At 47.5% G+C, this 24,032-nt stretch overlaps 1 protein-coding gene across 2 annotated transcripts in view; it reads left to right on the top strand.

Annotated features, from left to right (window-relative positions):
• The window catches only part of VSIG10 (V-set and immunoglobulin domain containing 10), a 38,147-nt gene extending 15,251 nt beyond the window's left edge, over positions 1–22,896 (top strand). For both annotated transcript variants that reach the window (XM_082699781.1, XM_082699780.1), the window contains 7 exons: positions 2,971–3,273; positions 5,650–5,910; positions 12,737–13,030; positions 15,653–15,763; positions 16,060–16,075; positions 18,889–19,109; positions 20,089–22,896. In XM_082699781.1, the coding sequence (XP_082555907.1) occupies positions 2,971–3,273; positions 5,650–5,910; positions 12,737–13,030; positions 15,653–15,763; positions 16,060–16,075; positions 18,889–19,109; positions 20,089–20,144 (1,262 nt within the window). In that variant the 3' untranslated portion in view covers positions 20,145–22,896. The remainder of the gene's footprint in view (positions 1–2,970; positions 3,274–5,649; positions 5,911–12,736; positions 13,031–15,652; positions 15,764–16,059; positions 16,076–18,888; positions 19,110–20,088) is intronic.
• Positions 22,897–24,032: the final 1,136 nt, after the last annotated feature.

Below are 24,032 nucleotides of genomic sequence, written 5' to 3' on the forward strand. Positions count from 1 at the left end.
CTCTGTCTGTTCTTTTCATTTCGTAGGAAAGACGAGGGAATGAGAGCAATGGGCACTTGTCCAAGGTTGTCCCTCAGTTGGATTTACACCCAGGTCTGTGAATTCAGAGCATAAGCTTATAACCACGAAGCTGAGGCATGCATCCAGGACGGAGCTGAGAACTCAAAGTACAGTAACCAAGGCGTCAGTTAGATCTCAAACCTTTGTCACCACTCTCTATTTTTATTTATTTCCTCTTTTATTTTTGCCACCTCTCCCGTCTCTCTGCCTCTGAGTGAGTGCCACTGTCACCCTGCCAAAAAAAAAAAAAAAAGGCACTGGTGGGCTTCTGTTTAAGAATAAATATCACATGGGTGGAGAAAACAGTGGAAGGGAAGGAATTGGGTACCTCCTTCTATGTAGTAAAGTCGGAGCAAGGGAGGAACCCCAGGGAATCAGGAAGATGGCGTCAGCTTTAATTAAGAAAGCAGACTTAACCCAAGGGGTTTATGCGAGCTGTAACCTCTGAACACTTAATTCAGGAGGCTGGGAAGGTTCTCTTGTTTGATTTATTTTCCTAATCCTGCCACCTGTTCCTTCTTATCCATTCCCTGTATCCAAAGCTGTTTCTTGCTGAGAATTGTGCTGCTCAAAAAGCCCCTCCCAGCCAGGTTCTGGGGGTGGGGGGGTCCACACTGTCCATGCTGGGCCGCTGCGGCCCTCCAGACCACAGTTCAGAAGACCCAGGCTAATCTAAAGCCCGGGCTTTGACTGTTAGTGCCCAGAGATACCCTCTGCTTCGTTGGATGCCTGCCAACCTAGGCACGCCCTATTACCTGTTGGTCTGCATACCTAACCAACTAGCCAGCAACAGTAAATGGTACCTCCCAAACTAATGGCATAATTTTTTCCGCAGACCCTCTAAGGGAGATGACACGATTCCAGCAGGTCCGTGCAAATATTGGGAGCCAGCCCCAACCTGAGCAGCATATGCTCAAGAATGGTGTCCTGGGAAACCCACCATTCCTGTAGTTATACAATGGCTCGAGACATAGGTGAAGTAGGTGTTGTACTTTAAGGGGCTCTGGGAGAGCCTTTTCCGTCCTGGAATAGTTTTTCCAACTGGCCTGTTTCTGTTCAAATTCTGCAGTCATAGATGTATTCCTTTGGTTAAACATTGCCCTTCCTGGATTCTTCTTTCTAAGAGGGGTAGTCTCAGGGTCCCTGGGTGGCTCAGTCGGGTAAGCCTCTGCCTTTGGCTCAGGTCATGATCCCGAAGTCCTAGGATAGAGCCCCACATCGGACTCCTTGCTTTGCGGGGAGCCTGCTTCTCCCTCTTTCTTGCCTCTCTCCTCTGCTCATTCTCTCTCTCCCTCCCTCTCTCTCCCAAATAAATGAATAAAATCTTAAAAACAAATAAAAGGGGTAGTCTCTGGGAGAGGTAACACACTCGGTGGCTTTAGTCTAAACAGGTTTTAACTACGGACAACTGGGTGACTCAGTCGGTTAAACGTCTGCCTTCAGCTCAGGTCATGATCCCAGGGTCCTAAGATCAAGTCCCGTGTTGGGCTCCTTGCTCAGCAGGGAGCCTGCTTCTCCCTCTTCTTTCCACTCCGTCTGCTTGTTTTCTCTCTCTCTTTCTTTCTGACAAACAAATAAATAACATCGTAAAATAAATAGGTGTTAATTATATTTCTTTCAACAAAAGAGATGTGGCATCTTGGATGCACTGGGTATCAGCTGTGGGAGGGCATTCTTGGGAATGAAAAGATGTTCAGAAATGTCAGGGGTCCCAGAAATGACCCAGCACTTCCCAAGTGCTTCCAACGTGACCGGCATTATTCTGAGTGTTCTCAGTACTCACTGAAGTATCACCGCAGCCCCTCGCAGTGGGTTCTAGCATGGCCCCCAATTTTTAAAATTTATTTTTATTTTTTTAAAATATTTTATTTATTTATTTGACAGAGATAGAGATCACAAGTAGGCAGAGAGAGAGGGGAAAGCAGGTTCCCTGCTGAGCAGAGAGCCTGATGGGGGGCTCGATCCCAGGACCCCAAGATCATGACCTGAGCCGAAGGCAGAGGCTTAACCCACTGAGCCACCCAGGTGCCCCATGGCTCCCAATTTACAGATGCGGAAATGGAGGCTCAGAGAGATTAAGGTCACAGCTAGTGAATGGAGTCCAGAGTGGGGCCTGGAGCCAATGTTTCTTGTCTTTCGGTGTGAAATTGGACTAGGACTCCCCACCCCCACCCCCAGGTTCAGTGATTCTCTAGGAGAAGTCCTAGGACTCAACATGTAATTTATTAGAGCAAGAGGCTACAAAGCAAAATCAGCAAAGGAAAAAGGCACATGGGGTTAAGTCCAAGGAAAGCCACGAACAAGCCTCCATGAGTCCTTTCCCAGGGGCGTCACATGGGACACGTTTAATTCTTCTGGGAGCTAATTGTGGCAACACCTGTGAGATGCTGTCTGCCAGGAAAGCCCCTTAGACACGGCGCACCGTGGATTTTCCTTGGGAGCTAGTCACACAGGCACCCGCTGCTGAGCACGTCCCAAAATTCCAGACTCCCAGAGGGAGGGGAGGCAGGTGTTCAACTTAAACCACATGGTTTGTGCAAATGGTTCACCAGTAAGCCTCGCTCTCGTCCGTTTTGGGAATGTTGCCGTCACCAGCCAAGGCCGGCCTGGCAAGTGGGTCTGCCGTGTGAACTCTGTTTGTGCGCAGGTAGCCGATCCACTCACCAGTGTGTCTGAAAAGGAGCGATTTGCCTGTTTCCCTTCTAAGGATTGAGCCCCCCATCCCCAATAAGTCTACCTTTATCTCAGGATTCGAATGCAGAAGGGCACTTAGCTTAGCATTCATCACATAATCAGTATTTGGTGGATGTTGTTATCCTTATTAGCTGCTTTCTGATCATTTCTGTGTCTGCTAGATCTGGTAAGGAGTTCAGGTTAACTCTTAAGTAATTAATGTTTCTCCATTCCCAGGGGGCCCCTATGAGGTCGAGGTCAATATCTCCAGCACTGGCAAGCTCCCCAACGGCACCGTCTATGCAGCCAAGGGCTCCCAGGTGGCCTTCAGCTGCAGCAGTAGCTCCTGGCCTCCACCAATGGTTGAATGGCAGTTCCAGGCCCCAGATTCCAGAACCGAGCCCTTTGGAAATAACCTGACTGTCAACTGCTTCACTCTGCTGCTTATGTCACAAAACCTGCAAGGAAACTACACCTGTTTGGCCACGAACATGCGCAGTGGGAGACAGCGAAAGGTGACCACCGAGCTCCTGGTCTACTGTGCGTAAGAAGCGCTCCCCTCCCCCTCCCTCACTCCCTCACCTTGACCCTCATGAACTGTATGTTTGTGCCCTTCCTTTTGTCTACAAAGGCATGCCTTTGCTGCACGGGCCCTAACGTGCTGCTGCGGCTCCCTCAATACACATGTACACACCCAGGGCTGTGTCAGAGAGGGAGTCGCTTCTAGAAGCTTGCTGCTAAGTAGGGTTCCAGGAGAGTCCCTGTGAGCCACAGAAGGAAATTAATGCCAAGCCTCATGCTTGCTTTTTTTTATATTGAGATATATATTTTTTTTTTTTTTTAAGATTTTATTTATTTATTTGACAGACAGAGATCACAAGTAGGCAGAGAGAGAGGAGGAAGCAGGCTCCCGAGAAGTGGAGAGCCCAATGCGGGGCTCGATCCCAGGACTCTGGGATCATGACCTGAGCTGAAGGCAGAGGCTTTAACCCACTGAGCCACCCAGGTGCCCTTATATTGAGATATATTATTATATTGAAATATAAAAATATATAAATATATACAAATATAAAAAATATATATTATATTCTTTATATTGAAAGCACAGAACCACCATTTTAAAACATACAACTCAGTGGGATTTAGTATATTCACAGGGTTGTACAACCACCACCTCTGTCTGGTTCCAGAACATTCCCATCACCCCAAATGGAAATCCCATCCCCACGGAGCAGTTACTCCCTCGTCTCTTTGTCACCCCCTGGCAGCCGCCGGCCCGTGTCCCCTTTGCATTTGCCTGTTGTGTGAGTGTCGTGGACTTCTGAACCATGTGGCTTGTGGGACCGGCTTCTTTCACCCAGTATCGTGTTTTCAGGGTTCATCCATGTCGTAGCAGGTGTCGGCCTTTCGTTCCTTTCTGTGACAGAGTTAATATCCCACTGTGGGGAAAGACCAGTTTGTTTATCTGATAGGCTATCCTCATTCTACCTATGAACTCGGGACCTCCTGCACTGCTAGGAATCAGCAGTCCCCGAACCTTCTGGGGGTGAGAACACAGCAGATTCCTTGGACGAAAACCGCTGTAGACATGCAGAGTATGCTCCTAATCCACGCTAATGAAAGGGAGCTTCAGAACAACAAATTAGTGAACAGGATAATACCTTTCTTAATTCATACGTTGTTCAGAGCCTGTACGAGTCTCTGTGTTCTCTGTCATAAATGACATTGTTTATGAAGTCATAGGTGCTTGTTAGAGGAAACAGATGAGTGTAAAGAAGAAAAGGAAATTCTAACCATCATTCTGGTGTCTTATCAATAATTTATCTTGTAGGTGACATGTATCTACTCATCCATGTAAGAGCCAAACTTATTTCTATTTGTGTATATTATATAAAATATATAAAACAAACATATATAATACACAATATGTCTGATTTTTGTTTATTTGGCAGACAGAGATCACAAGTAGGCAGAGAGGCAGGCAGAGAGAGAGGGAAGCAGGCTCCCTGCTGAGCAGAGAGCCCGATGCGGGGCTCGATTCCAGGACCCTGGGATCATGACCTGAGCCAAAGAGAGAGGTTTTAACCGCTGAGCCACCCAGACACCCCTATAATACATGATACAATATACGTATATATCCATAATATACATTTGTACATATACAATATATATACATACATAATGTATGTATAATATGCATTTTTATATGTATAGATGTATAATATATGTATTATACATATATTGTATACATATGTGTGTATAACATGCATATATACACACATATAATCTATACAATATAATGTACATATATATACACACATAATATACATCTATAATATGTGTGGATTTTCATATGTAGTTAGAAACACATGGGTTGCATTGGATTTCCAGGTCTGTAACTTGTTAAATTTTTATATGTTTTTCGTAATACATGCCGTGCCCATAATAAAAAGGACGTATATGTTAAGGGGGGCGTGAATCCCACCTGTACCTACCCGTAGAGACCAGCACTGTCCAGTAGAGCTTTTTATGATGATGGAAATGTTCTGTTCTCTGTGGTCCGGTACAATAGCCACCCACCACAGAGGGTTCCTGAGCCCTCAAAATGCGGGTGGTGTGTTGGAAGAACTAAATTTGTAATATAATCTAATGAGTTTAAATTTAAATAAGCACATTTAAAGGCCACTGTGGCTAGTGAGAAGTGCAAAGATGAATGAGGTCCACAACCGTGGGGATTTTACATTCAGCAGAGGAAATCGGACTATTGTCACACGCTAATTTGTGCTAAGGAGCTATTTCCAGGTACACTAACTGGGCATGATGTTTCTCCAATACCCTAGTTCTGTAATCCTGAGAGCCAGCCCGACGGTGATCTCAGAGTCTGCGACTAAGTCCGTGTCCTCTGGTGTTTTGCAGTCCCCCCTCCATCGGCCCTTCAGTGCCGGGCAGAGATGTCACAGGAATCACTCATGCTGCAGCTCACCTGTCGCTGGGACGGGGGGTACCCAGACCCGGACTTCCTATGGACCGAAGAACCAGGAGGTGTGGTCGTGGGGACGTCAAAGCTGGGAGTGGAGAAGCTGAACCAGTCCCAGCTGTCAGACGGCAAGAAGTTCAAATGCGTTGGGAGCCACATAGTAGGGCCGGAGTTGGGAGAGAGCTGCGTGGTACAGATCAGTGAGTCTGGCTTGCCGGGGCTGGGGTCCACCCGTCTTTATTCTAGGAGGATCGTTTGCAAGGTCTGGGAAAGAAATCCCAAGATGTCGCAGTGAACTGAATTGTTTCTTCTTTTCTTTTGTTTTGTGTTTCCTTCCTTTCAAAACTTTAAAGATGCTGAACCAAGCTTCTTGGTTCTCATCCAAGCTGTTTTCCACTTGACAGATGCTAATTAAGCACCTGCTATGTGCCAGGTACTGTTTCTAGGTGTTGAAGGTGGAGGGGGGAACAAGACAGGCATAGTTCCTTTATTAGCCATCTCCTGTTATGTAACAAATGCCCCAGACTTCATGGCTTCAAACAACACATAAGTCATTTATCTTATGATTTCTATGGGCCAGGAATTCAGACAGGACATGGTGGGGACGGTTTGTCTTGGCTCCGTGATTCCTGGGTCTCAGCTACAAGACTTAGCTGGGGCGGGGGGGGGGGGGGGGTTGAAACTGTCGAAAGGATCTACTTCCAAGGTGCTCACCCACACGCTGGGCCGGTTGCTTCCTCTCCGCGCGGGCCTCTCCACAGGGCCCCTGGACTGTCCCTACCACGTGGCTCTGGCTTTCCCAAGACCAACTGATGCAAGAGGGAGCAAGCCAGGCTGATGCTACCCTTTCTCTGAACAACCTGACCTCAGAAGTCACATGGCATCCCGACTGCCTTTTGTGTTCATTAGAAATGAGTCACTCAGTCTGGCTCCACTTTCAAGGGGAGTGGGTGGAATTGGGCTCCACTTTTTGAAGGGAAGAAGGTCACGTGATTCCTGGACATGTTTTTGAAACCACGACCATCCCTCTCTCATAGAGCTCAAGCTCTTACGTGTGGGGTTGGGGGCGAGGGGAGGACAGAAAGTTCAAACACAAGGGAGGTAGGTCGTGACAATACTTGTGAGGAGGATGAGACGGGGTGTGTTCAAGAGTCTCTTCTAGGAAGTGGGCCACTCTTCCTAGGGAGCAGGGAGGTCTCCTTGTGGTGGTAGCATTTTCGAGCTAAGACCTGAAGGATGAGAAGGAGCTGGCCAGGGGGGCTGAGTGTTCCTGGCAGAGGAAACAGCAAATGCTGAGACCCCGAGGTGGATACGTACCTGGCATTTGAGGAGCTGAGAGAAAACCAGGGTAGCCGGAGTGTCGCACATGAGGTACCCATGAGGCTAGATGGCTGTTGAGGGTTGAATTGGGTCTCCCCCAAAAAGACCCGTTCAAGTCCTAATCCTAGGTACCTGTGGACGTGGCCATATTTGAAATAAGAGTCTTTGCAGATGTGATGAAGTTGAGATGAGGTTATACTGGGTTAGGGTGGGCTCCAGTACTGTGACTGGTATCCTTACAAGAAGAGGGCCATTTGGACATGGACACACGGGGAGAATGCCACATGATAATGGAGGTTGGGACTGTAGTGATGCACCTCCAAGCCCAGAATGCCCATGATTACCCGCGACGCCCAGAAGCCAAGACAGAGGCATGGCATGGTGTCTCCTCAAGAGCCTCCAAAGGAATCAAGCCTGCTGACACCTTGATTTCAGACTTCTGAGTTTCTGAGCTGTGAGAGAATGGATTTCCATTGCTTGAGGCTACCCAGTTTGTGGTGTTTTGCGATAGCAGCCCTGGGGATCTAATACAACAGTGAGCAAGGACTCTTGCTTACACTTGCCACACTCTCTAGTGTTGGGCTTTGCTGGCCATGGTGAGGGTCTTCCTCTCGGCCTGTCGGGTTAATCCTCAGAGAGGCGGTGATGGAGCGCTGGCCTGCTGAGAAGAGAGCCTTGGTGTTCTAGAAGTTGCTCTTTTCTCAGGCAAGTGGCATTCACATGGTCGTCTCTTCCCCACTGACTCATTCAACAAACATGTCCCAGCGGTCCCATCTGTGTCCAGTGCCTGGCTGGCCTTGGGCAACAGAAGGGACCAAGACTCACTTTCTGCATTACAACATGGCTTGGCACATGATGGCCCATGGGCCAAATCCAACCCAACTGGTAATTTGCAATTTTACTTTTGACGAGATATAACTCACATAATATGAACGTCACTATTTCAAAGTGTATAATGTGGTGGCTTTTAGGACGTTCACATTGTTGTACTTACCTTTGCTGCTGTGTACTTCCAGAACATTTCCATTACCACACAAGACCCCTACCTACAGCAGTGACTCCCAAAGACTGTGTACGAGTACTCCATTCCTGGTATTTCCATTGACATGGAGTGTCATTAATTTTTTAAGACTTTTCCTATTTGTTCATTAGGACATGGCATAACTGTTGTAATTTGGGTTTCTTTGATCCTAGTGGGGTTGGCAATTTTTATATGCTTCTTGGGTCTCTATATATTATGCATGAATTATCTGTTCATATCTTGTCCATTTTTCTATTGAGTTCATCTTTTCCTATTATTCCCTAAGAACACTTTATATTAACTCTATCAATTAATTTCATAGAACTGTCATGTCTGTCATAGGTATTTTTCTGTCACCATTGGCCCCTATACTACATTTGTGCCTTATTCCTGCTGGTGATTCACAGTTTCTGATTTTGAAGGGGTTCCCTCTGTCAGTCCTGCTCTTTTAGGGTTTCCGGGCTCAGAGGTTCTTTGCCTGTTTCCAGATCATCCAACATGTTGTTTGTAAGCCTCACAATAGCCTGTGGGTTAGACAGAACAGTTTGTAAGTTGCAGATGTGACACGGTGTGAACTGACTTAGCCAAGAGTGACCCAGCTTGTAAGTGACTGAAGCCGTCACTTAGCCCAGGCTGGTCTGACCCCAGAACCCTTGCCTCCCTTGGGGACCTCCTTCCTCAGGACCTAGTCCAGCAAATCTTTTTGAGTAAGAGTTATGTACTCAGCATGGCACTGGGTCCTATGGAGGAATTACCGGGTCCTGACCTTTGAAGGACTTAAAATTTACCGGTAAAGAGAAGTCTGAGAACCATGAAACAGGTAATATCACAGTAATAGTGACATTGACATTTACTGAGTGCAAAGCGTGTGCAAGGTGCTGTGCTCAATGTTCTTTCCACACGGTCAGTCACCCTGGGAGCTGGAGGCTAGAAGCCCAAAATCAAGGTATTGGCAGAGTCATGCTCCCATCGAAGGTTCCAGGAGAGGATCCTTCCATGCCTCTTACAGAGCTGCCAGGTCTTCCTTGGCTGGTGGCCTTCTCCCTGTGCGTGTCTCTCTGTGTCTTCTCCTCCTCTCCCAAGACACCAGCCCCTGGGTTTAGTGCCCACGCTAAACCCAGGAGGATTTCATCTTGAGATCCTTAGCTTGTCATATCTGCAAAGACCCTGTTTCCAAATAAGGTCACATTCTGGGGTTCCAGGTGGACATGAGTTTTGGGCAGATGCTCTGCACTCCATTTTGTGGATGATGGAGCAGAGGCACTGGGCGTGACCCTACGGCTGGAAGCAGGACACGTTCAGAGTGGTGTGTAGTGAAGACTCCCGAAGCGTGTGTGGACAGTAAGACCCCAGAAAAGGCTGAGTAACGGACTGACCCTGACAGAGGGGGAAAAAGGCAGCAGCAGGTGACGGATTTGGTGTGATTTCCCCCCATCCCTTCATTTCTTTATGCAGATCTTAGCTCAGTCACCATTCCTATGGCCCCTGAGACTGGGCCAGTGATTCTGATTCGAGCTCAGGATGAATAAACGTGTCTGGAGAAAAAAGCTGACTGGAGAGGAAGCAGGCACAAGAGCCTAGAACCTTCCTGACCCTGACATTGTCCAGTTCTCCCCTCTTCCCTCTTGGTCACGTGAGCCCAGAGCATCTCAGCCTTGATGTCCATCCAGGTCTCCTGGGGGTCTGGTGAAAAGGCAGATTCTGATTCTGTGGGTTTGGGATGGACCTGAGACTCTGCATTTCTAACCAGCTGTCAGGAAGTGCCGATGCCGCTGGTCTGGGCGCCGCACTTTGAATAGCTGGGGAGAGGGAGTCTGGATCATTTCACTTGGCAGGACCAGTAAACCATTGAAAAGCAATGGTAGGCGCGCCTAGCTGCCTCGGTCTGTAGAGCATGCAACTCTTCGTCTCAGGGTCATGAGTTCAAACCCCACATTGGGCATGGAGCTTACTTAAAACAAAAAAAAAAAAAAGAAAAAGAAAAAGAAAAGAAACACAATGTTAATTCCCACCTTTGGGATGCAGAACAGTGCAGCCCCCAAAACAATGAGAAGTGACACTTTGGGGGGACTTGTCCTGCCCACATCTCTCTTTAAACTCCTTGTAGCCCCTACACTGAAGAAGACTGCTCAAATCGGGAGAGTCTGAAGCACTAATCAGCCCATGGTGTGAAGGCTGATGTGTTGCGATCTCTTCTAGATCTGTGAGGGCCCTGCTCCCCACCTCCACCCCGGACCCCACCTTTGCATAGAGCATCCTCTTAAGTGAAAGAAACTCTTTGAATGTCTAGGTGCCACACAGGCTATGGGGGTGACTCAGATTTTTGAGGGTTAATGCTGTGTTTGACAAAAGCATATTAATATATATGACCTTTGGGGCACCTGGGTGGCTCAGTGTGTTAAGCCTCTGTCTTTGGTTCGGGTCATGATCTCAGGGTCCTGGGATCGAGCCCCGCACCGGGCTCTCTGCTCAGCAGGGAGCCTGCTTCCTCCTTTCTTTCTCTGTCTCCTTGTGATTCTGTCTGTCAAGTAAATAAATAAAATCTTTAAAAAAGATTTTGGGGCGCCTGGGTGGCTCAGTGGGTTAAAAGCCTCTGCCTTCGGCTCAGGTCAGTATCCCAGGGTCCTGGGATCGAGCCCTGCCTCAGGCTCTCTGCTTGGCAGGGAGCCTGCTTCCTCCTCTCTCTCTGCCTGCCTCTCTGCCTACTAGTGATCTCTCTGTCAAATAAATAAATTTAAAAAAAACCTTTAAAAAAAAGATTAAAAAAATATATATATATAACCTTTGTTTGTGGGGAGTGGGGGGGGGGTCCCCTGGAGGGTAGCTCGTTTTGTTTTTTATACAGAATGAGGAGGCCACTTCTCAAGTTTTGGTTTGAGGGGGGCCCCCGAATTCCAACATACTGATGAGGCTTGTCAGTGCTGCTGGCTTTGTGACTCCAAAGGAGATACGAGTTAAGGAGAGAGAGGGGAAGGTGGGATTTAATAATGGGCAGGGGCCTGATGGTTGATCCAGAAAGGGGTGTAACGTAAGTTTCCTGAGCAAACCTGGGTTTGGGGTTTCTCTTTTGCTGACCTGATTTAGAAGGAGAGGCTTTGGGCTGTTCCCCACCCCCACATTGCCCCCCCCAACATCCATTCCCCCATTCCCTCTTCCCAGGGTGCCAGGCGTGAAACCCTAGATTCTCTCTTGGAACAACTGTGGATGGAAAGTGTAGGGTTTTGCTCTCCCGGGCAGGAACCCAACATGCCACTCTGTATCCTTCAGCTGCTGAAAATACAGGTTTAATATATCACCCAAGATAAATCTGCGACCCTTCCCAGGAGGGCGTATGTTTTGGGAAAAGGCTTCTGCTGCAAAGAAAATAAACGGATCGCTATTGGAGACCTTACAGTTCTCCATGTCCCACTTAGAGCAGACCCCAAGGCTGTAGGGACACTGCATTGGGAGCTGTCTAGGACAGACTTGTGATAGACAGACTAATGCTCCTCCAACAAAGATGTCCGTGTCCTAATCCCTGGGGCTTTCCCTTACGTGGTAAGAGAGACTTTGCTGCTGGGATTAAGATCTCGAGATGGGGAGATTATCCTGGATTGTTGGAATGGGCCCCATGTCATCTATCACAAGGGTACTCCTAAAAGGGAGGCAGGAGGGTTGGACTCGGTAGCAGGAGACGTGATGACAGATGTCAGAGGTTGGAGTGATGCAAGGAGGGGCCAGGAGCCAGGGAATGCGGGTGGCTGCGGAAAGCTGAGAGCAAGGAAATGGATTTGCATCCCCACCCCTGGAGCTGCCAGAAGGAATGAGCCCTGCCAACACTTTGATTCCAGCCCCCTACGATCACTTCCAACTTCGGACCTCCAGAACTAGAAAAGAATAAATTTGTGTTGTTTTAAATCACTCCATTTGTAGCAGTTTGTTACAGCAGCAAAAGGAAACTAATGCAGCTGCCTTACTGTCTCGTAGAGCGCTCTTGGCAGGCTGGGTGCCCATTCTTTGTATGAGCAGCGTGGCTGTGATGCATGGAAGCCTAGAGCTTAGACGGGGAATGCGGGCTACAGAAGTTTGGCAATTTGGGCTTACAAGAGTAACCAACTCAGGGCTCCTGGCTGGCTCAGTCAGTTGAGTGTCTGACTCTTGATTTCGGCTCAGGTCATGATCTCAGGGTTGTGAGATCGAGCCCTGCGTCCAGCTCTGTGCTCAGCCAGGAGTCTCGTGGGGATTCTCTCTTTCCCACTCTGCTCCTCTCCCCACATGTTCTTCCCTCAACCCTTCTCTCCCTCTCTCTCCCTTTCAACTGAAAGAGTTTTTCCCAGTTTTCTCACTGAAAGCTCCATGTCCCAGGAACCCCCTCCGGCTTCAGCAAACTAGGACCAAAATAAAAATGTTGATTTCACCCCAAATCCTAGGTGCCCCACTTAATTTAGTTGTGTACCTTTGAGCAAGTTACTTAACTTGCTCTGGGTCTCAGTTTCTTCATCTGCAAAATGGGGTTAATATGTTTAACAGTGTCTAGACCATAGTAGATGCTTAATAAATGTTAGCTTTTATTATTACATGAGACCAAGTGCAGGACAGAAATTCCCTGAGTGGCTTCATCAGGAAGGTAATAACATTCTTGAAAAGCTCAGGCTGTGGCTTGAATCTCCCTGAATATTTATTTTTCTTTACTTTCTGGTCACCAGGAAGCCCCTCCCTTCTCTCTGAGCCCATGAAGACTTGCTTCGTGGGGGGCAGTGTTACATTCACCTGCCAAGTGTCCAGAGCCTACCCGCCTGCCAAGATCCTGTGGCTCAGGAACCTCACCCAGCCCGAGGTGGCCATCCAGCCCAGTGACCGCTACCTCATCACTCAGGATGGCCAGAGTTCCACGCTCACCATCCGCAACTGCTCCCAGGCGCTGGATGAGGGCTACTATGTCTGTCGGGCGGAGAACCCAGTGGGGGTGCGGGAGGTGGACATCTGGCTGAGCGTGAAAGGTGAGTGAGGGGGAGGGGACCCCGAAGGAGGATGGTGGAATGCTTCAGAGGACCAGGCACCAGCATGGGGACAGCTTGGTTCTTCCCCTTACGTGGGTCACTGCCATCAGGGAGGAGGTGTACCCGCTTGCCTGTGACTTGACAAGGTGGAAAAACTATTACCCAGTCGTAAATCTGTAACACTGCATAGGGATTAAAAAAAAAATTACGTTGGGGCGCCTAGCTGGCTGGCTCCATCGGGAGAGCGTGCAACTCTGGATCCCAGCGTCGTGTGTCAGAACCCCACACTGACTGTAGAGATAACTGAAAAATAATAAAATAGAACTTAAAAAATAATTGCATCCCAAAGAATATATATATTATAAATATAAAATATATATATTAAAAATATGAAAAATGTAAGTCATAATAGTGAAATGAACACTTGAGAAACTACCATCCTGCTTAGGATACAGAGCGGTGCCTACAATGCTAGTTATTTGTAGGTAGTGTGGCCAAATTTAGAAAATGACAAAGCTTAAAAAAAAAAAAAGAATAAGATGCCTGCTTGAATTTGCATATCAGAAAAACAAGGCTTTTTTTTTTTTTTAGTGTAAGTATATCCCACATTTTCCGTGGGACATACTTATTCTAAAATGGAACTCATTGTTTATCTGAAATCCAAATTAAATGGGCATGCTATATTTTTTTCGGCCAACCCTACCTCTAGACCCCTTTCCAGTCTCATTCTGGGCCTCCTGAAAAAGGTAAGCACTATTCTGAATTTTTTTATTCAAGAAAACTGTTTCTACCTAGTGAAATACTTGCTGTTTCCACTCTGCATTTTGTTCTTACTGTAATTATATGTTGTACCTCTTCACTCCTGTAGGATTTCCTACTGTGTCATGATTCCACAACTAAGTTACTAATTTTCCTGCTGATGGACCTTTGTATTGTTTCTGATTTTGTTGTCGTTATTGTGATGAGCAAAAAATGTTGCCATGAAAATCTTTGACCCAGCTCCTTGTGTACATATATATAGCAGATCCCCAGCAAATATTTCTCTAGGATATATGTGGACGGAAGAGAAAGGAAAGGTTATGCACATTTGTATCTTTCTGGGATAATAGCAAATTATTTTCCAAAGTGGTCATGCCAATTTCTGTTCACAACAGCGGTTATCTAAGAGTGTTGAATTGTTCCGCATTTCCGCATTTTCGCTTTCCAGTTTTGTGATTTTTGCCCCTTAATTACGTGTAAATTAGAATCTTACTGTCATTCTGATTGGCCCTTCTGTGGTAACTAAGAAGATTGAGAATTATTTCATATGTTTGCTGTTTGTGTGTTTTTTCTGTGAAATACTCACTTGTGCCTTTTGACATCTTCCCTTTCTTGTAGATATGTAGGAGTTCTTTTTTTTTTTTTTTTTAAGAATTTTTTTTTTTTAAGATTTTATTTATTTATTTGACAGAGAGAGATCACAAGTAGGCAGAGAGGCAGGCAGAGAGAGAGGAGGAAGCAGGGAAACCGATGCGGGGCTCGATCCCAGCACCCTGGGGTCATGGTCCTGAGCTGAAGACAGAGGCTTTAACCCACTGAGCCACCCAGGTGCCCCATATGTAGGAGTTCTTTAGAACCTCTGCTACTGATCCCTTGTAATTTTACGTGTTACAAATACCTCCATTTAGCTTGTTTGCCTCTTTTTTGTTTTTTGGTTTTGGGGTTTTTTTTTTTTTTTTTTTTTTTTTGGCTTTCTTTCTGCTATCCTTTGACTAGCAGACATTCTTCCTTTCATGCAGTTAATTTTATGAATCATATCATTAACAATTTCTGTGTCTCAAGAAACCTTATCTCCCCTATGGCTGCAGAGATACTATCCTATACTTCTAAAAAGTTTTAATGTTTTGCCTTTTACAGTTAAATCTGTACTCTACCTAGAATTGATTTTTGTGAAAGGTGTGAGGTGTGGGGATCTCATTTCTCCCTCACCCAAATTTGGATAGCCATGGCTTCCAGCACCATTTTTTTTTTAAAGTTATGATCAAATTGGCACTTTATTTTTTTTTTAAAGATTTTATTTATTTATTTGACAGACAGATCACAAGTAGGCAGAGAGAGGGGGGGAAGCAAGCTCCCCGCTGAGCAGAGAGTCTGATGCGGGCTCGATCCCAGGACCCTGGGATCATGACCTGAGCCAAAGGCAGAGGCTTTAACCCACTGAGCCACCCAGGCGTCCCTCCAGCACCGTTCTTGAGTAATTCCTCTTTTACTCACTAATATGTCATTATCACATTTTCTTTTATGTGTGGTCCGTTCTCGGATGTTCTGTCTGCGCCATTCATCACTGTTCATCACAGCAGCAATAGCTCACCCTCTTCATTTCTGTGGCCTTGTAAACAGTCTCGATGGCTGGAGATTTTAACTTTCCAGTCTTCCTTTGCATCACACACTTCATTTGCTTCCCTACAAACTCTCTGAGGTTGGGAAATGAGATTTTATCTTGCTTTATGGAGAGGTCATGTGCCTTGCTGGAGATGATGGAACCAAAACAAGACCAAGACCCAGGCAGAGGAAGGGAGACGTTGCTCTTTGACCAGCACATGTGTCAGATGGAAGAATCAACAGTGTGATTTGTCTTTGCAGAACCTTTAAATATCGGGGGAATTGTGGGAACCATTGTGAGCCTCCTGCTGCTGGGACTGGCCATTATCTCAGGGCTTATGCTGTATTATAGCCCTATGTTCTGCTGGAAAGGTAAGGATTTCTTGGGCCCCTTTGTTTACTTTTGAGGCTTCTTGAAAGGGTGTGGCAGGGGGAAGGAGGCCCCAGTTGTTGTCCTACCTGAGGTCCCATTCTATAGACTTCTTGACTGGGTCCAGATGTGCAATAATGAATAAATTAAGTATACCATTCCTGACCACCCTGTCACCTGTCCTGTTGGGTCCATTTTCTCATTTCTCCATTCTTTTGTAAATGTCAGATTAAAAACTTTTGAGAGGCTGAAGGGGATGTTATTGGATATTAATTTTTTTTTCCTTTTTTCCCTTCAGTAGGAAACACTTTCAGGTGAGTGTTCCTAGAATCGAGTCAAAAACCCATTTCCATGGTCTGTGTTCGCCGCTGTGTTTTTCTTTTGCAAGAGCAGTCATGGCGGCCACTGTGGAGGACCCGGCATGGGCCAGACCCTGGGTGAGGGCCTTCGCTAGTCCTCGTTAGAGACTGTTTCATAAGCTCTTCAGGGTGGTGGTGGCACCTCTATTTGCCACATAAGGAGATGGACGGTCAGGGCAGTGAGTAGTTTCTGCAAGCTCATCCAGGAAATGAATGGCAGCACCTGCGTTCAGATCCAGGTCTCACTGATTGCAGAGTCTATGCTCTTGTCATAATGCCAGACCTCAGGGCGGGGCACTTGCCGGGCTCTCACTGAAGCATAAAGGCGGGGTGTGTGTGCATGAGCCCAGGCATGGGTGCATTTATTTAATTTTCTAAAAAGAGCTGAAAGGAAGAACAAGTCCTAGTCTCACAGCATGTTTTGGAAGATTAGTCTGAGCACGGCCAGGAATCCCTCCCAAGAGGAGATCTCAGGGGGTGCCTGGGTGGCTTAGTCAGTTAAGCGTCTGACTCTTGATTGGGCTCAGGTCATGATCTCAGGGTCATGGATTGAGCTCTGAGTCGGGCTCGGCGCTCAGCGTGGATTCTGCTTGTTGCTCTCCCTCAGCTCCTCCCCATGCTTGCACACTCTCTGTCTCTGAAAAAATAAAGTCTTAGGGCGCCTGGGTGGCTCAGTTGGTTGGGTGTCTGCCTTCAGCTCGGGTCATGATCCCAGAGTCCCAGGATTGAGTCCCACATTGGGCTCTCTGCTCGGGGGGAGTCTGCTTCCCCCTTTGGCCCTCCTCCATCTCATATTCTCTCTCTCTCTCAAATAAATAAATAAAAATCTTTTTTTTTTTTTAAAGATTTTTCTTAATTTATTCGACAGAGATCACAAGTAGGCAGAGAGTCAAGCAGAGAGAGAGGGAAGCAGGCTCCCCGCCGTGCAGAGAGCACGATGTGGGACCCAATCCCAGCACCCTGAGATCATGACCCAAGCTGAAGGCAGAGGCCCAAACCCACTGAGCCACCCAGGCGCCCCAAATATCTTTTAATAAATAAATCTTTAGGGGCGCCTGGGTGGCTCAGTGGATTGAGCCGCTGCCTTCGGCTCAGGTCATGATCTCAGGGTCCTGGGATCGAGTCCCACATCGGGCTCTCTGCTCAGCAGGGAGTCTGCTTCCTCCTCTCTCTCTCTGCCTGCCTCTCTGTCTACTTGTGATTTCTCTCTGTCAAATAAATAAATAAAATCTTTAAAAAATAATAATAATAAATAAATAAATAAATCTTTAAAAAAGAAAATCCAGGGGCACCTGGGTGGCTCAGTGGGTTAAGCCTCTGCCTTCAGCCAAGGTCATGATCCCAGGGTCCTGGGATCGAGCCCTGCGTCGGGCTCTCTGTTCAGCAGGGAGCCTGCTTCCCCTCCTCTCTCTCTGCCTGCCTCTCTGCCTACTTGTGATCTCTGTCAAATAACTAAATAAAATCTTTAAAAAAAAAAAAAACCCCACTTTAAAAAAAAGGGAAACCTCAGTAGGGGCAAGGTGACTAAATGGAACGTGTGTCATCATTTCCCAAAGACATTCTGGGTTGGAGCAAAAAACTCTTCTCTTTGTCCCTCTTAACCAGTTTATGAAGGGATATTGCTGTTCTGGGATGATCTTTCATAGGAAAATGTTACCTTTACTGCCCTGTATTCGAGCGCCATCTTCCCAGTGAGTCTTTCGTTCCCCAGACTTATTTCTCGCAGGAGGAGGCAGCAAGCATCATGGAAAAACGCTTTGGAACTAGGAGACCTGGGTTCGGATTGTACCTCTCCCACTCCCGGGCCCTCTGTTCCCGGAAAAATCCCTCTCAATTTCTCGGAGCCTCTGTCTCCTCATCCATTTCCCAGCAGGAAACTGAAGATTATATGAAAATGTAAGGCTCCTGGCACTGTGACTGGCCCAGGGCATTGTGTATATAGCCTGGCCGGGTGGGCAGAACCAGCAATGAACTAGAGAAGAATTCATGGTAACTGCTGGGCATGGACTCCAAGTGCAGTCCACGGCTCAGGGCTTGCGGGGTAGACGAGGACTTTACCTGGGCCTTGAAGGATGAGTAGGAGGCAACATTTCAGTAAGTAGAGCAGAAATAAATAGTATTTCAGGAAAGGAATGTAGCCTTTGTGTACTCTGTAGGCAGGGAGCTTTACAAGAGCAGTCAGAGTGCACCGGAGAAAACTTGGGGAAACTTAAAAGGGAACCAAGACTTTTAACCATGACTTTGAGAGAGTGCTGCAAGGGGAACTGAAATGGTAGGTTCCTGGGATGAAGGGTCACCTGCCCAAGGAGCAGGGAGAAGTAATAAAACCCACCCGGGAAAATGTGCATAGTCTACAGGAATCTGTCAATATCTCTGACATTACAATCATGCTGTCTTCTCTCTCTCTCTCTCTTTTTTTTTTTTTAATTTTATTTATTTATTTGACAGACAGAGATCACAAGTAGGCAGAGAAGCAGGCAGAGAGTGAGGGGGAAGCAGGCTCCCTGCTGAGCAGAGAGCCCAATGTGGGGCTTGATCCCAGGACCCTGGGATCATGACCTGAGCTGAAGGCAGAGGCTTTTACCCACTGAGCCATCCAGGCGCCCTTACACACTATCCTCTCTTAAACGAGGTGAACACACAAAGGATTTTCCATGTTACCAAAGAGGTTGCCATAAATCTAGTGTTTTCTGTTCAGTGAGGGTTGATGTTGGGGGGCGGGAAGAATGAGGTAACTTCTTGATTATTTCTCCCCCTTTGGAAATTAGGGGACAAGACATGGGTGATGTCATGGTTTTGGTGGATTCAGAAGAAGAGGAAGAGGTAGAGGAGGAAGATGGTGCTGAAGAAGAGGAAGAAGAAGAGGAAGAAACAAATGAGCGGGAGGAGTCACCAGAAGAAACCCGTAAGCATGGCCACATTCACAGAGTGACCGCACTGGTGAACGGGAATGTCGACTGGATGGGCAACGGGCTCCAGGCTCTGCAAGGTGAGTCCTTTCGCCTTCCAAGCACTCTGCTGGGGGCAGTGGGAGTCCCCGTAAGAATCCCCAAGAGGTGAGTCTAGTTGTTTTTTTTTTTTTTAAGATTTTTAAATTATTTATTTGACAGACAGAGATCACAAGTAGGCAGAGAGGCAGGCAGAGAGAGAGAGGGAAGCAGGCTCCCTGCCTAGCAGAGAGCCTGACGTGGGGCTCGATCCTAGGACCCTGGGACCATGACCTGAGCCGAAGGCAGAGGCTTTAACCCACTGAGCCACCCAGGCACCCCGTGAGTCTAGTTTTTTAAAGGGTGGGGAAGGTAGTTTAACCTAGGATCGACTGTCAACGCCCCACACTACAATTAAACTGACAGACATGTATCAAGGACCTGTTCTGGGAAAGGCACACTATTGGCATTGTTGGGGGGAATAAAAAAAAAAGACCGATCATAACCCTAGGCAGGGAGCTTTACAAGACCAGTCAGAGTGTACTGAGGAACACTTAAAACAGAAGCAAGATTTAACCGTGACTTTGAGAGAGCAGTAGAGGAGCTGTCACAGGGAGGAATTTTGATTATTACCAGATGAATGACAGGCTTAAAAATTACAGGATCTCAGAGAGAGGTGAGATGCCTTGAGGGATGCATTGGTTGGGAGACGCTTAATGGCCGGAGGAAGATATGAGGCAAGTCTTTCAGGATGGTCGGTCGAGTCTGAATAAGCAGAAAGGGGAGAGAGTATCCAGGCGAGGAATGGCAGCAACCGGCTGATGCCGGGTAGACCGTATCAAGCACGTCTCGAGGAGCTTGAGTGAAGAGAACAGGAGAAAAGGGGAACGCGCACCTGCCTCACTCGCTCCCCCATGAATTCAGTTCCGAGGCTCGCCAGTGAAGGACTAGGAAGGGCAGTGATTGAAAACGGATGGTGGGGACGGAGCGACCTCTCCCTGAGCCCACTCCGACTCCGATCTGCTTTTCCCTCCTGTCCAGACGACAGCAGTCAGGAGCGGATTGACATCATTCAAGAAGAAGACAGACCCGTTTGAAGAAAGAACTGTCCTCCATGATCCCGTCTTAAAAGCTTGGAAGGCTGCGTTGAAGATGAGCTTTTCATTCTGCTTTGACTTGACTCGCACCCCCTGTCTGAGGGCTGAAAATGGTGTGGGGTGCTCAGCAAAAAAGAAACACACACACAGATTTCCTTCCATTTTTTTTCTCCCTTAATTGGTTTGATTTGCTGTTTTTCTCATGGATGTTAAATGTGTTGGGAACGGGCAATGTGTGGGGGGCCAGGTGTATTTGGCATCTCCGGTGCCCCCTTCACTGTGACTTCTGGCTTTATCCAGGTTGACTGATGCCGATTTGGAGGGGACAGGAGTTTGGGGGGAGCAATGGCCTTCATGTTCAGGGCTCCCGGTATTCTATTAGATGTCCGTGACCAGCTTGCCCCATACACGCAAGGGAAGATTGTGGGGTGATAGGGACACCTCCCTTATCAATGCCCGGGTAAGCTGGAAGACCAGGCAGATGTCACCTCCCTGGAAAAGGTGAGGAGGTGTCCACTACCGGTGCTAGTCAGAGGGAGGCAGTTTGACTCAGGTTTTGGAGTTTTTTTGCAAGCACCTGGGCTTGAATGTGGGCCCTGCTCCTTACTGGTTTCCTGGTCTTGGGCACGTTGCTTTACCTCTCCCTGGGCCTCAGTTTCCTCATCTGTAAAATAGGTAAAATCCCACCTGCCTTACAGGGTATGGTGAGGACTGAGGGAGGTATTGCGGATGGGAAAGTGCCCAGCGGGTGTTCAGCAGATGTCCTTTCTCGTCTCGCCCGCCCTCTCTAGTGGAAGACACTATGTCAACTGTAGGTTATAAGCTGCCGCCTGGGCCTCTCGGCTCTTTGTAGGATGGTTTCAGAGGAGAGCATTATCGGAGCTCTCCTGATGCCGTTGGCTTCCCTGGAGGTGCAGTTCTTTTCAAAAGAGGCAGGGGCCCCTAAGAGGAAGTGCCTTTCATTAGAACCTCTCATTTTGCAGAGTTTCATATTTGTACAAAAGCCTCTTAGGTGATACCCGAGTAGCTTGCCGATTTCCCCATTCCTCCCTTTCTCCTGTGGCTTTGAAAGAAGGCAGGGGAAATGTTTTGCAGCGGAGTAGGGTGAGAGAAGTATTCCTTGGGCTGACTAGTTCATCCGGCCTCAGCTTCCCAGTCTTGGAAATGGGTATGGGAAAACTTGTTTCCTTCCTCCTTCTTAAGGAGAGTATGAGGATGCATTGATCAATAAGGCAAAGTTTTGAAGGAAGTGAGATCCGATGCACGTAAGCTGCTGCTTCCAGATCCCCATGCAGTCTGCAGGTGGTTCTTTTCTCACTTCGTCCAAATCCCTTCCGTGTCAGAGACGTAATAAGGGTGCAAAAGATTGTGCCGAGCATGAAAGTCTGACTTGAGTTTGTGTTCTTTAATGTTCACATCCCCCTTGCTGGGCAAGAGCTAGGGCTTAAAGGAGAGCTTCCTTTCTCTAAGTAACAGGGACCGGGACTCCAGTAAGACAAGAAGCTGGTTATCTGCAGCCTTCCCCTGCCGGTGTGATGGGGAGGGGTCTGTTTTCTTGGATGTAAAGACTGAACTGAGCAAATCACTAGGAGTGAGCCCTCTGTCCCCAGCTCAGCCGCGTGGATTGCAGGAGCTGCTTGCAGTTTCCACTCCTCAGGAATTAGGTGCAAACTGCAATTCTTACTTGCTGGGGCTTCTGCTGCCCAGGACTTCCTGGACTTAGCCACTCTGGCCAGTCTAAGTTAGTGTTTCAGAACAGGAGACTTGAGTTGTTTCTAAAGTCACTGAGCTCAGAATCTGTCTCCCTTAGAATCTTCCATGATTAAATTCCTGACTTTGAGAGTTCACTCTGCAGAGGCACCCATATTTAAAAAAGAAAAGAAAAGAAAGAGGAAAAACAATCCCTAACTAAGAATGCAGAGAATGATCTTCAAGATCACTGAGATGCTTTCCAGAATTTCTTCTCTTGCACATGGACGAGATGGGACACATCCCTGATGATGGGAGATCTTGGGGGCAGGGTTTTTCCACTAGCAGTGGCAGTGGGGCGGGGTGTGTGGTGTGGTATGTGTGTGCTTCAAGATCTTATTGCCAAACACTATACACCCTGTGTTAGCTGAGCCACGACTTCTGTCACTCATATCTGAGTCCTGGGTCAGTTCAGAGTGCAGGAACTGGCAGTCTTCATGTCCTAGGGATTGTTAAAGAAATTAGGGCTTTCCTCTATTTTAAGATGACTTATCCCTAAAGCTACAAGCGTGAGGCGGTGGGTTACAAACTCTGTGGCAAAGTCCAAGTTGGTACATTGTGCTGTTACACAATCTTATCAGGTGTTCTGAACTCCAAGATCTATTTATCAGAACCAGGAAGATAAATACTTAACGGCTATCACAACCAACATTTCAGAAGGGGACACTGGGAAAGGGCTCGGCCAATCCTGTGGCTTTGATATTAGTTCTGATTCTCATAGCACATATAGGCCCTGTGACTGCACACAACTCATGATGGAAGGTGCACCAGAACCTGTGATATCATCCTGGCCAGGTAAAATTCATGTGATGCAGTAAGTGCCAACTGGTAATTCTCACTCACCGTGGGAGTGACCAGGAACTGCTGCAAAGATCCCTCTGCATTATTTACATTTTCATATTTGGTGTGCAGTGTGTTGGGGGGGAGTAAGAGAAATTTATTCTGAGGTTATAATATGGATTTTTTTTAAAAAGATTATGGAATAAAGTTATTTTTAAATAAATGCTTTCATGATCTTGATTTAGACTTGATTAGTAAACAAGATTTGGAGAAATGGGTTTGCCTCCCCAGTTTTGTTTTGTTACCAGCTTTCCCTGTGTTGGTAATCACAAAGTATCACATGTATTCTTTGTAGATCTTCTCTCACACTGAAATTCCCGCGGAGAAACCCGTTCTTCCATTTTTTTTTTTTTTTTTCTTCCCCCTCCCTGTCTATGCCTCTTTTTGGTCAGACTGCATGCTTTCTAACGCGAAAGGGCTAGGGTAGCAGGCTTTAGGGAGAACGCGCATCTGCTGGGCTGGCTGAAAAGATGAATTCTATCAGCTGTCCTGTAGTTGTGGGTGGCCTTGGGAGTTCTTTACTGGGCTCAGCTCATTGTAACCCCCACAAGATCTCACGGTACCTCCCACTTTCCTGTTTCTAGGCCCAGGCTAAACCGCAGTTCTTAGAGGAAGCTTCAAGTCACTCTCGCTGTTAGGTCATTCCTCCTCCCACCCCTTTCCTTACTGCCCTCCAGGTTGCCCTGGCCTTGCTCCCCCGCTTTTATCCCGGCGGCTCCACCTTAACTTACATCCTTTCTAACCAAACCCGTGCTTCCTACCTTAACCTCAGTGTCCCGAGTTACTTTCCACCCAGCCCCTCCCTTTGAAGACTCGTGGGTTGGATCCAAGCTGGTTTGAGTCCCCACGGGACCCCTGCCTGTTTCGCTTCTCTCCCCGTTGTCCCCAACGCCTCTTTCCGCGAACTTCCGTCCTCCTAGGTTTATCCAGCTTGTCCGTATTCGGACCCCCACTCTTCTTGGATCCCCCCCTTTTTCTGTCTGGCCCCGCTGCCCCTTTCTTGCCGCCCATTTTAACCTTGACACGCTCGTTTTCACCCTCCATTTTCCGCCGGGCTTGTCTGTCTCCGGTTCCCATTTCTTAAAAACCGGCGGCTTGCCCCGTCCTCTGCTTTCATTCCCAGCCCCTGAGCTGGGCTCCTCCACCAAGGCTCCCAGTTAACCTCTGAGCTCCCGGCCTCAGCGCCCCCATTTTATTCTCCAGGCTCGTTCCCGCCTTGTCACCGGCCTAGGGGGTTCCCGGACCCCTCCCCCCCAGTTCTCTCCTCGGCCCCCGTTTTTGTCCCCACAGTGCCTCTGG

Source organism: Mustela nivalis (genome assembly GCF_964662115.1).
Source record: "Mustela nivalis genome assembly, chromosome: 14".
NCBI classification, from domain to species: Eukaryota; Metazoa; Chordata; class Mammalia; order Carnivora; family Mustelidae; genus Mustela; species Mustela nivalis.